General features: G+C 42.2%; 1 protein-coding gene across 2 annotated transcripts in view; it reads right to left on the bottom strand.

Moving 5' to 3' along the window:
- Positions 1-12,962, bottom strand: part of LOC115567504 (glycoprotein endo-alpha-1,2-mannosidase-like protein) — a 37,830-nt gene that overhangs the window by 6,590 nt on the left and 18,278 nt on the right. The window contains exons 1-2 of one of the 2 annotated variants that reach the window (XM_030394175.1): positions 9,943-11,051; positions 7,399-7,508 (exon numbers count right to left, since the gene is read on the bottom strand). In XM_030394175.1, coding sequence (XP_030250035.1) covers positions 7,399-7,508; positions 9,943-10,453 — 621 coding nt within the window. In that variant the 5' untranslated portion in view covers positions 10,454-11,051. Of the gene's footprint in view, positions 1-7,398; positions 7,509-9,942; positions 11,052-12,962 lie in introns of those variants that run through there. The other variant, XR_003981210.1, reaches the window with a different exon arrangement.

Here is a 12,962-nt window from a genome sequence, read left to right as displayed (position 1 = left end):
CTAGAAACAAGAAAGTGTGGCTGATGCCATCAGAGGGCACCCATGGGCCATATTCCCCCTGTGCACATGGAGCTACATGGCCTACTTACTGGATAGAACTTTTGCAGCCCCTCGGGGTGCAGATTGTTCAGGGAGGCAAACTGAGTCATGGGAGCCATGATGCATATTTCCCCTCTGCTCCCTCGCTTACAACCCCATCACAACCCCCACCCTGACCCCACCAAACCGCCCCCACCCTCCCCTGGGCAAGAAGGACTATTTCAGCTCCACTTCAAACTGAAGTCGAGCAGCAGCACCGCTGTGGAGGCTCCATGTGATCTGCTCTCCAACTCCACTGTACAAAAAAAAAAAAAAAAAAACAGAAGTACACGAGCGGTGTGTGGGTGCTGCTGAAATACTGTTTAACTTATATAATAAAAAAGGTACATCGCTTTCTCGAGCAGCGTTACCCAAAGAGGGGTCAGTGTGTTTTTAGCTGCACGGTGTGGGATTCAGAGTGGATTCATGATGGAAGTCGGATTTGTTTTTAGTGAGCCGGCTCGGCTCCAGTTTCCATTCATTTCCATTTTAAAGTTGTAAACGTGCAATTTGCAAACTGGGATTCGAGGGCGGATGAAGTGGGATGCTATTGACCTTTATTAGCAAAAATTATATCAATACATCCCCCTTTGTTAACCTGCCATCCTGCCTCTCCCTCCCCCTAGTAGCCCAGAGAGTGTGCAGGGGCAGCGGGGTTCATTAGTTAAATATATTAGTCTAGTTTGTCTGACTCATTGATCCTTTATCTGACTGGGGTTTGTGCAAATTACGATCTATGGCCCCCGATCCCCGGTAGTGAAACATCAGTAGTCCGACTGTGTTGTGTATTGATAAATCTATGGGGCTGTCCGTGGTGCTGGAGTGGCAGATGGATCTGTAATTGTGCCTTTTTTCCCCCCTCTCAGTCCCGCCTTCTGTCAGATACGACTTAAATCTATAATATTCTCTAAACTGATCACTATGAATGCTCAATTATATACTATACTGTAGTCTATATACGCTATAGAGTAGTGTTCGATTCCTGAACAAAGTGGCTGAAGAGCGAGAGGACCACAGAAACACAGTGCAGCCTGTTGTATTCCGATAATCTATGACCATTACGTAGGATCTGTGCTGCTGATAATCCATTTCCAGTCAAAGCCACATCTGTAACAACAGATTTGACAGAGGACATGACTACAGATGTAGTTTTTACTGTAGGGTTAGGTTAAGGCCACCTGTCCATTTAACAAATCTCCTACTGTGTTCGACTATGGGTGCATAAAACTTTCCTAATCTTGGCAAGGTTGCTTCACCGACCAGGAAAAATGGGCAATTGTGGTCATTTGTATAGCGGCTCTGCGTCAAAATGTAGTACAAATACATTCTCTAACTTCTAATTCTGTCTTTCTGTGTCTATTTATCTCTCGTTATATGCCACACACGTCCCCATTTTACAGAACGATCTTTTCTTTTCTTTTCTTGTGAAACATTCAAATATTGTTAATGACTCATCTTAAACTAGATGAATGTATAAACAAGGGCGTACACGAGGGGTGTGTTGAAACGCGCTGACTTTAGGCAATGTAATTAGGAGATCGTATGAGGTCAGAGTAGATCATTACAGCAGGAAAAAGATGTAATAATTGCTCATAAAAACATATAAATCAAATTTTTTGATAACATTTTACTTTTGGCACATGTTGAACTAACCATGCTTTTAAAAGGTAATGAGATCAAAATTGGATAACTCAAAAAGTAGTGAGGATTTTAAGATTTGTGTACACATTACTTTATCATGTCAGATTTGGCTTGGGATGAGCTAAACCCACCCATCATACTTGACAGTATCAGTATCATAGTAGGAGTCGTGTGTTTGGATATTAGTTAGCGAATGTCTTTCTTATGCCCTAATTTTAATCCAATCTTCCCTCATCCTCCTCCAGCCAAGAACGAGAACAATTTAAATTGGATGCCTCTTGTAAATAAACACCACCCACACATTCTGTATCGCTCAGACACTATATCACATCAAAACTCCAACTGATCCGCAGAAAGAAAGCATTTTTAATAATCGATGACGCGATTTTTTTGGGGCGAAAATGTGAGGATTTGATCCTTATCTGTGTATATATGATGGTAAACCGAACATCTTTGTGTTTTGTACTGTTGTATAAAACAAGCTATTTGAATACATCAACATGAGCGGTCAGAATGTATAACAGGCATTCTTTTTCTTTGCGGTCAGTATGGGCACATTTTTCCCCCCCGGGCCCCCTAATAGGTTTATCCGCCCGTGAATCTTGGAAAGGTTAATTCCATATTCATGCCCCAATGAGCTACATAAAAACCGGTGTAAAGACTCATTCACATGCCGCCTTAGATTGCTCTGTCAAGCAGTTAGTTAGGAAAGCGTGCCGAGCTCACTGTAATCCTCGTCCTCGGGAGGAGTGCTGCTGTGACAAACGAGACCAGACAGCGCAGGACGACAAAGGACAAACATATCAGATGGAAAGCAAAGTGCATATGTACAGGTATCCGAGCCCTCGCTCACAGACTAAAAGTTTGGATTGTCGCTATACATGCAGACGATTTCTGAGGGTTTATTCTTGCTCTTGGTTTCTGTCTCATCTCTGTATCATTTTTCAGTAATACAACACCGTTTTGGTGTAATTATACAGACTCTCCGAGGGCCTGATGTTGCAGAAAATGCTCACGTATTATCACAAAGCATTTCAGAGGTTGGCTGGCTGGCTGCCACGTTGATACTAAAAGCAGATTGCAAATATATGTGTTTCCTGAATCCTGATCTAATACATTGTTGGCTGTCTCCACTGCTCCTGTGGGACCATCTGTCCGCCTCGCTCGGGCTGCGCTCCTCCTTCCCTCTTAGCCTGCCCTTCAGTCGGAAAGAGCAAGAAAACGTTCTAAGGTTGTTGCTGTAGAAAATGTTGCATTAGAGCCCCAAATGATGAGAACCAAACTTCTTTACCATGTCAGCATTTTGCTGAAATTATGCAAGGAGAAGCACTCCGAAAGATAAATGTCCTTCTGTGCAGAGGGAGTGGGAGGAGACCATCAAAAACAAGGAGAAGTGGAAGAGGATTGCTTGGAAAGAGTACACTCAACATGCTGCTGTACACACTGTAATTCTATTTGAAGGCTTTCTCTGCTCCGTTTCTCCTATTGTGACCTTCAAGTGCTTTCAATAAATCAGAAAGAGAAGCACTTCCTTCGTATTTCAATGAGACGCCGAAATGCTCAGTTGATCTGCAGAAAGCACGTCACAGTCTGTTTTCACACGCGCGCCTCCTCCACGCTTTTTATGAAAATGTCATGCTTGCTGGGTCACCGGTGACAAGAAAGTGTGGCATTAAATTCAATCTATTAGCTTCTCTCCTGACAACATTATGTGTAAAACCTCATCAGCTCAGCGTTGCGTGTCTAATCCCAGCGTTCCCGTCTTGCCCCTCGCAGAGATACATTATTTCCGTGCCCCGCAGCCAAACAGCAGACCAAACAAATGTGATATCAAATCTGACAGACTGGCCTGACAAACCTCCTGCCTCCCATCAGGGCTGATTATGCAGAGGCAAATATGTGTCATATCGCTGCTGGAAAATAAATTAACTTTATCTGCACATCAGCATACAAATGCTGGCTTCATAATGATTTGTGTCGCAATGATAATAATCCTCCCCACCACTTTGCTTTGTAATTAACCTTGGTGATAACTTTAGCAGGGTGTAAACACAACTTTTTTCCTAATAGGTTCTATTCTGACTTATACAATGTTCTTAGGGTGAAAACATGTGGACAGTCCTGCATCCTGTCTCGAGTCCTGTCCTAATTGCCCCAAAAAATTAAACTGAACAGGAGTTTTGATTAGTTATATGCTTATAAAACATTCATCACAAAACATTATGTTGCGGTGCCACCATGCAGTTGGCTACAGTATTTCTTATCCTACATGAATTATGGCGGTTGTTCTTTTTTTTTTATTATTGTTGTGTACAGAACTGCAAAGGAATAAACAGCTACTGCAAAGGTTACAACGTTATAATGTTGACTAAAAAAGAAAGTTTTGACTCATATGTGTTTTAGTGTTCATCGCCACCGTGACCACACGACCACACCCACCCCCAGGACATGCAAAATATTCAAATTCATGTGGTGTTGGAATAATGAGAAAAATTAGCTCCCGACTGGGAAAAGTCAGGTGAAGGCTGCCTCAAGGTGAAACAAGTCTGAAACTCTCCATATTTCATATGGCGTATGAATGTAGATGTTTGGTTATTAGATTTTTTTTAATAAATTCTCATATTAGACATATGTTTTGCTCATATGTAATTTGCACAGTGGTATTAGATTAAAATAATGTGTTGTCCACGTGGTCCACATCTTTGTAGTGTCCACATTGTTCCCACATTACAACTTAAACGCTCATGAACACACTAAATTATTTTTTAAAAAGCCAACATGATTCAACCAGTAGGTCTCCATCAGGGCTCGGATTTGGCTTTAGAGATGATGACCTAATTACTTTGTTGGAGTGCCTTTGAAATCATCCTTTTATTCCGTTGTCTCCCGAGGACCCGACATACTTTGTGTTCCTACATTGTGTTCAAATAGAACAGGCAGTCATCTTCTCTTCTCTCCGACATCTTGTAATTTTTCGTTCGACCAAACCAGAAGACAACCAGTTCCCAATGATACGTGATGAAGAAAAGCAGCAAGTATCATATTCAAGAGGCTAGAACTAGAGAATAGTTTGTCATTTTTCACCTAATAAATACATCGACTAATCAATTAATCACCTCATCATTACAGCTCTTAAAATCATAGTATCTCAAACAAACCTTTACAATAATGCTGATGCTTAAACCTGGTTTCTGCCTCCCATAGCATGTCAGCTGGCTGATTTTAACTTTAAAGATGTAGAGTGTTGTGCAAATGCTGGTGGTGCATTATTAATAGCACCTGCTCTGACATAGGAAAACTCTTTACAAGCCTGTCTATTCTCGTCACTTCACATTCATACAGAAAGATAATCTTGCATTTCTGTTTCTCCCTCCAACTGCCTTCCTTGACCTCCCCTCTCTCTCTTCGTATCTGGAGGGTAACTGACATAAACTGTATCGCATTACGAGCAAGCGTCCACTGTAAAAGTTTAATAAGCCTTCGATATGGTAACAGGAGGCAGAGGGGCCAACATGGACAGTCATTTCCCCTTCAACATGCTTTTTTTTCCAACCTAATTGGCAATTGGTCACATGTTTTTGCAACCCCCCACCTCTCCGCCGTGCTGATGCGCTCCCGCGCTCATTCATTCCTCACTGAACAACTGATCCAGCAGCAGCAGCAGCAGCCGCAGCGCTTTGACCTGTTTTTTTTTGCTCTAATGCTGGAGATGTCACTGCGGCTCCAAACATCCGGAGTGAAATCCCTGAGTAGCAGAGACAGCTTTACAGGAGGCAGCAGAACAAGTTCAAAAGCTCTCAATCGTACTCTCCTGTGACAAAAAGAAACTGCCGCTTCTGTGTATAACTCTCCGCAGCACAATGGCAGCTTTGAGTTTACCATCCGGAGCAATTTTAAGCTCTCTGCTCACTTCTGTGAAGCATCAATGATCCTTCGCTTGCTCCTGTGTCACTGTGCTCTTACTGAGGTGAAGGGATGGAGAGATCACAAACAGAATCATTTTTACACACCAAACATCAGCCACACTCATTTTCTTGCTACCATTCAGAAGATGAATGATTTGGTTTCTTTTCAGACATTTGATTTCAATAAGCTGGAGATTTTACACAGTTAGTCCATGTTTATACTACCATACATCGCAATCACTGTGCAAGTTTAAGCCTGTTTGTCTTTTAGTTTAGTTTCCAGTGTGTGAAAGTCAACGGGCGCAGTCCAAGCTGGCTTACTTTACTAAATGGAGTGCCTCAAGGTTCTGTGCTCGGCCCATGCACAGATGTAGCAAGCCGAAACAACGTAACAAGACAGAACCAGAGAGGGAAACTCGAATGTGGGGAAAAATGGCTTGTATCTGCAGATTTCCCTTTAGCCCTCTGCCTGCAATGTCTTATTTTCACATTGTTCTGCTGTTCTCAGCGAGGCTTTACAAAATCAAAGCGTTGGTATTTGATATCCTGGGAATGAGACTCGGCAATCAACTATCTCTCTGGTTTGTTTACAAACAGCTTGGACAAATCCCACTGATTCTACCTTTAAGTTTAATAGTCTTTGAAATATATCTATATGACGTGAGGTCCAGTTAGCTTTGTAAAAATGTCCTTCAGAGGGAAACTTTCTTACTTTTACTTGAGTGAAGAAGTTGAATCAGTTCTTCTTTGACCAGTCTTTTGTAATTTAGTAAAGAATGGGAATGAGTGTGCCACTTCTCGCTAGAAGAAATGTATTTCCCTCAAGCTATATGTAAACTTGTGATAAAACCAGACTGACGGTTTTTGAGACCGGTCCTGTTTGTCTTTTAATATGAGGAGACGGCTTGTTGATGCCACCTTATAACTGGTTCTTGATTATGATGGTTGTGTGGTTGTAATATATTAACGTGTCAGCAGAGTCTCTACCTATGTTGGAATGTTTATAATGGTGCATTTAATTTTTCTATCAAGTTAAAACCATCCACACTTTGTATTCATGTCCATGTCTATTTAGTTCCCGGTATTTTTTGTTAATTATAAAGTCAAATTACATTCACAAATTAACTTCACAGAGTTCATCTTGCAAATCATCATCTTAGATTACATGACATACAGTATATCTGCTGTCTGTCTCTAGTGTTCTGACAGAGATGACAAGGAAAGCCTTTATATTTTCTGCCCCAGTCACTTGGGACAATCTGCAAATGGGAATTACATTTATGGGTTTGACATCACTTGCATAATTCAAAACAACTGTAATCTTTATGGTGTTTCAGTGTTCTGTTCTCAGTCTATTTTTAGGCATATTCTACTATTATCATGTTTTTAGTATTGTTTCTAACTGTTGTTGGATTTTTGTTATCGTTTCCTCTGCAACTTTTTATGATGACGTCTTCTGCTTCAAAAGCGGCTGGTTCGATGGGACTGAAAGTTTGATTCAATAAAAAATAGGGTGAAATGGGTTTTGAACACCTGCTGCAAATGAAAATACTAGCATTGTTGGTGAAAAATAAAACCTCCTCCCTCAAAAGCTGCTGACTAAAGAATCTGGACAAATCACTGAACAATCCAAACTCATTTTTGTGCGATTTGAAGTATGCAGTAAAAATCGAGCCCAATTTCATGCCTCTCAGTAGATTTTCATATTAAAGCCTTTCCCCACTTTGTTTCAGGTCCTACACATACACCCTCAAAATGTGCTGATGATTTTTACCTTGAGGTTGTGCCTGTATGCAGCATCCAGTACAGCTGGTACCAAATCCTCAGCGGGTTCTCCATTGTCGTCAGCCAAGCCAGGAGGATACCAGGACAGGACGAGAACCCCTGGAGAAACACAGAAACTCATGAGTCTGATCGTCCATGCCGGCCTGAAGACGCTGGTTAATACCTCAGAGAGCATCTACTACTGCTGAGACTCTACAAAATGTTTGGAATGCATATGAACCTTGGACCAGTGCGATCTTGAAACGTATGGGTTTCATGCTGATTGTAAGAAAATGTCGACAATTCTGTGGGGAGAAACGTGAGCAGTCATTTATCTACTGTAAGGTTTCCACGCAGCCCCTCACACAGTTTTACAGGCCTATTTAAGACCATTGAACGAACACAGTCAGTTGCTCTTTTATTGAACACGCTATAAACTCTCTGCCCGGGTAATCCATTAGGGTAATTACCGCACATATTTTACAGGACTCAAACGGACGCTGGTAAAGCTTGTGGCAAGATGCCATTGACAAAGACGGATTAGGAAAACAGGCACGGATCTGTACAAATCATTTAGTGTCTCTTTGTGGCCTTGTGGTCACTTTTGTTCTCTTAATGATGGTTTTGCAGTTGTTGCACACGTCATTGTAGTTGCTTTGTGTCTCTGTTGTCATTAAGTGTATCTTTGTGGCGGTCATGCAACTCCTTTGTGGTAGCTTTCTGTATCTTTGTAGTCTTTCTTCGTCTCTCTGCTGTGGTCTTGGGTCTTTCCGCCTGCCTTGTGGTCGTTTTGGTTCCTCTTTATGGTGGTTTTACTGTTGTTGCGCATTAATTTGTGGCTGCTCCGTGTGTCTTTGTGGATTGTTTTGTGTGTCTTGTGTCTAAATGCCTGCCTGCCAGTCAACCCACAGCCTCCATCTGATTGATGAATATGCATCTGTCATCTCTCCACTATTTATTATGTCTTGTTTTAGTGGCAATCTCTCTGGGCAGCTCGACTGAATGACAGCTCATAAATTCCGGCAGAGAAACGCTCCCTCGTACTCGGATGCTGGAAGGGGAATAACTTCATATCAGCCACAGCAGTGCTTGGCACCGGAGAGGATCTGGCACATCGGATATGCACCCAGGAGCTAATTCATTAAACCCACGTCCGCTCGCTCTGGAGCTGTGGAGACTATTAGATTACAATACCCAACTATGTCCGCGTGTATTAAGAATGCGGTCGCTGCTATTCATCTTATATCCATTTATGAGCTTGAAGTGGTGGGAAATCAGTCATCAAGCCAAGTGGAACTATTCAGAGTTTGGCTGGCTGCGGTGTCCAATTAAATGGATTGTTTTAACTAAGGATTGCGAGGCAGCACTCCCGTGATCCATCTGTCAGGGCAGCGAGGTTTCAGAAAGGGGTGGGACGTCTGGTCATCAGTCGGGATGGTGTACAATGACCTACTGAGCATAAGGAACAGAAACATCAGGGCCTATCATGTGTAAGGCTGCTGACGGCTGGACATGCAGGGCTGTTACTCGATACAAGGCTACAGGACTCTGCTGTCTTTGAGGGAAGCAATACTATGACTAAGACTAGCAAGAGACCGATTAATGTTTCATGAGACGTCCACAAAAGCTCTCAGAATAGACATGAGGGACATCAGGGTTGGGTGACAATTCAGTACTGTCCATTATCTTATTTAAATCGTGTAACCACAGCACTTAATCCAACTCGACTTCTTCCTCTTCTTGACGAGATTAAAGATCTTTTATCAGATGTGTTTTATGACCTCTGCCACTTTTTATTAAAGTTGTGAGTTAATTGTTTTTTCTTTTTGAATGCTTGACTTTAAATGTCCTCTGGTGGTCTCACGATAAAAAGATTGTGACCAGATTAAATAAAATTACAAAAATATAAACCACCAAAGTACTTTCAGTGAAATTCCATCCAGGTGATGTTATCATATTAGTATGTTTGTACCCTACTGTGTTAATTAAAATGATGATTACAACACAATTAGCTGTTGTTAGCTGTTTGTTTTGTTCACATATAAAGCGGTTAAACAGTTCACTGCATTTAACATCATTGATTTTAAATGTAGTCTGGTATACATTCATAATTTCCTGCTTTTGATTCCAACCACAATTCCAAACACACTAAACTGAACCACAATCCGAAGTTTCCTGCTTCCATTTTTTTTTTTTTTTTTTCAATTATGATAGTCAGGAAATCAGCTGACTAATAAATGCGAAGCTAAGAAGTTGATCTCTTGATTGCTGGAGGTTTTTAAAGTCGTGAGATTTCAGTGAAAGGCTCAGCAGCAGATGCGGGCACTGAGTGTGCAGGGAGCTGTCCGCTGGATGTGTGGTGCTGAAAATGTTTAATGCCCCTTCAAGCAGAAACCTCGCAGCTTTGCGACAACTCGGGCCAGGGATCTGTGCAGCTGCTGAGCATTAAAAACAACACTCAGCTGTTTTTTGTTTGTTTGTTTGTTTTTTTGGTTCTGTTTCCATCCCTCCCTTAGAAACTCACGCTGCCCCTTAATGCATCTCTGAACCGTACCTGCTGCAGATGCTCCGATCTGCTCCATGTGGGACTCCAACACGTCCGGATCCCTCGAGCTGTACGGGTTGAGCTCGGGGTAGAAACTGGAGCCGATGTCCTCCGGCGGCATGTGTCTCCCTCTCGGGTAGCTGGACGCGATTTTGGGGTCCCAGTGCGGCACCAGGATGTGGTCCCAGTGGATGTATTTGCCGTCCAGGTGCGGGTTGCCGTACCAGGTGTAGTAAAAAATATGGACATCGTAAAATATGGTCCCCTCGGGGCCGGAGTTGGATATTGTTGCTTTGGTGTTGCTGCCAGCCGGGCGGGCTTGACCCGGGGACGCGCTGGCGTCACGGGACACGGAGCGCCGGTCCATCTTCCCCCCTATCATCGGCAGCAGCTCCACACCTGGAGCCAGATCCGAGAAGCCGTCGCTGGGCTTCAAGGTCCTCAGTCCCATCATGGTCCCGAAGACGAACAGCGTGAAGAGAAACAGAGCTATGCACGCTTTCCTCCGTAGTCTTGCCATCGTTGCTGCGGACAGGGGACGCGCAAATAAACCTCTCTGTGCTCTCCTTCCTCCTCCGAGCTACTCTTCAAAAGTGTCCTGCAAGTGGCAGATCTTCCTGAATTCAAACCTGAAGAGCGGCTACATGATTGCTGTCCGGTCGCAGCAGACTACCGGACGCGGCTGGTTGTGACATGAACTTTCTTATGCAGCATCATCGTGTGCGTTTCTCCTGATCCTGCAACATAAAGTCACTTCCCACAGCGCTTCTTGCTGCTCTCCTCTCTTTCGTCGTTCAACACTGTGACCGGGCGGATGTTCCCGGTGTCCTCCCCTCACTCACTGATGTCCCGCAGCTGTCACTCTCACAGCAGCTTCACTCACTCCAGCTGGCAGCCGTCGTCCCGCGCAGAAGCGGATCCATCCACCTGACAGCGGACAGATGATCGGCGTCGAAATGCTCAGTGACGCTCTCTCTCTCTGTCCTTCTCTCTCTCTGTCCTTCTCTGTCTCTCTCTCTCTCTCTCTCTCTGTCCCTGTGGTGTTTCTCAGCCTCCCTGGTTGGTTGGTTGGTTGGTTTCTTCTACACGGTCCGTTTTAGACCTCAGAGAGGCGGGACTCGTCTGGTCCCTGGTTTCTGTGCACATCTGCAGAGGCTTGTAGACACAAATATAACGTCTGCGACAAGAAAACTCACTATAATCATGTTCTCTGCTAATTAAGTTAGAAATTACAGTCATTGTGTCAGAAGCGACGTCACAATGAATCCTTATTGAGTCGATCAAGTCCAATCTATTGAGCTCGAGAGACAGTTTTAATACTGTCACTGTCATAATATTGTTTTTAAAGTTTAACCACCAGTGTTTGAAAGTTCGACTGCACGGTGAGTTCAGGGTTATACTGACATCTGGTGGTCATTTCATAGAACGCAAGGGCAATTCACCATGCTGCCTTCAGGAACCGCCGGATGTGATGACTCTATAGATGTGTAAATGTTGTGATGTGCATTTTATTATCATCATCATTGTTCTACTTGTTAATTGTATTGTTATTAGTAATTCAGTTGTTATTATTTTGGTTGTTATTGTCCCTGTTATTGTTATTAGTATGATTACTATTATTTATTGTTGTTGTTTTTCTTGTTGTTGGTATTGCTGTGATATCTGTTATTAGTATGACTTTTATTTTTATTGCTTCTAACATCATTGTTGTTGTTATTTTTGTTGCTGTTACTGTTCAGAATCAGAATTTCTTTTTTTTTTTGTCCGCAAAGGGGGACATTTCTGCGTCACAGCAGCCAAAGGACAGTACTGTTACAATAAACAATAATAACAGTAGAAAAAAATAAACAACATAATAAAAAAGTAATAGACTCATATGCATTGTATAAACATATTATACAATTTGAATAGTGTAATTGTTGTTATTGTTACTGCTGTTGTTGTTTAGTTATTGTCGTTTTAGTTGTTAAATTATTTTAGTATTCATTTACCAGCCAACTCACTGACGTTCTCCTTTATATTAAAATTTCTAATTTCTAATGCTATTTTCTACTTTTATCTCCGAACAACATGGAAGCACGTAAAAGGGTTTATTAGAGAGCAACACGTCGCCAAAAGGTTGTCCTGCGGTCTGGTTTCATCCGCCTACAGGAATCCAAAATGTACGTTTTAAGACATAAATTGATGTTCGGGGGGGAAGGCGGCCATCTTTGAAGTCCATTAGCTTGTTGCACTTGGCTCGAGTCCGGGACTGTGACCCAAACACTTTGGCTTCCGGCCAAAGTGATCTGAAGAAGCACACGAGAGGCGATGACCTCTCCACTGGAAATGACCCGACTCAATGAGACTTCATGACATTGTTGTCAAAGCAGTTTGTCCAGGCATGAAATAACTGGTTTAATATGAAATTCAATCTAAAACACCTTAATTTATGACATTGTTCGGTTCGAGATGAAAGACAAATGGAAAGCAGGCTATATTCATTTTCTTACAGGGTGGCGTGATGATCCATCTTCAGAGGTTGCCATGCAGTATATCTTGTAAATTAATCTGAAATGTCTAAAAATATCTTAAAGGCCAGTAAAACTAATGCACCAGTTTATATGAGGTGTCGTGCTGCGTTTAAGGATCATAGTCGGTATTGATCAATATGCGCCAACATTAAAGGAGCACTCTGTAGTTTTGGAGAAGACAGTTTAACTCTGAATTGTAATTTACAATAGGCTACTGATTAATAATGTGTTTTTTCCATGACTTAATAGTCCCCATAACACTGTTTAAAACCAGAAAGGTGGCAGGGTCCGCCACATGTAACAAAGTAAAACGGTATGAAACTGTTGTCCTCTAAGTTCAATTATTTTATTTAGTTTGGTGAGGCATAAAAATAAAAAAAGTCAATGAAGATCTTTCTCTTCTGATTGTTTCTTACTCAAAACGACACAGTGCACCTTTCAATAAATCTACTTCACTGTCTGATTATTTGTTTAAATTACTAAAAGGTTGTACTTCATGTTGTCTCATCCGAAATC

Source organism: Sparus aurata, chromosome 17 (assembly GCF_900880675.1).
Source record: "Sparus aurata chromosome 17, fSpaAur1.1, whole genome shotgun sequence".
Taxonomy (NCBI): Eukaryota; Metazoa; Chordata; class Actinopteri; order Spariformes; family Sparidae; genus Sparus; species Sparus aurata.
This window is presented reverse-complemented; position numbering and strand designations above follow the sequence as displayed.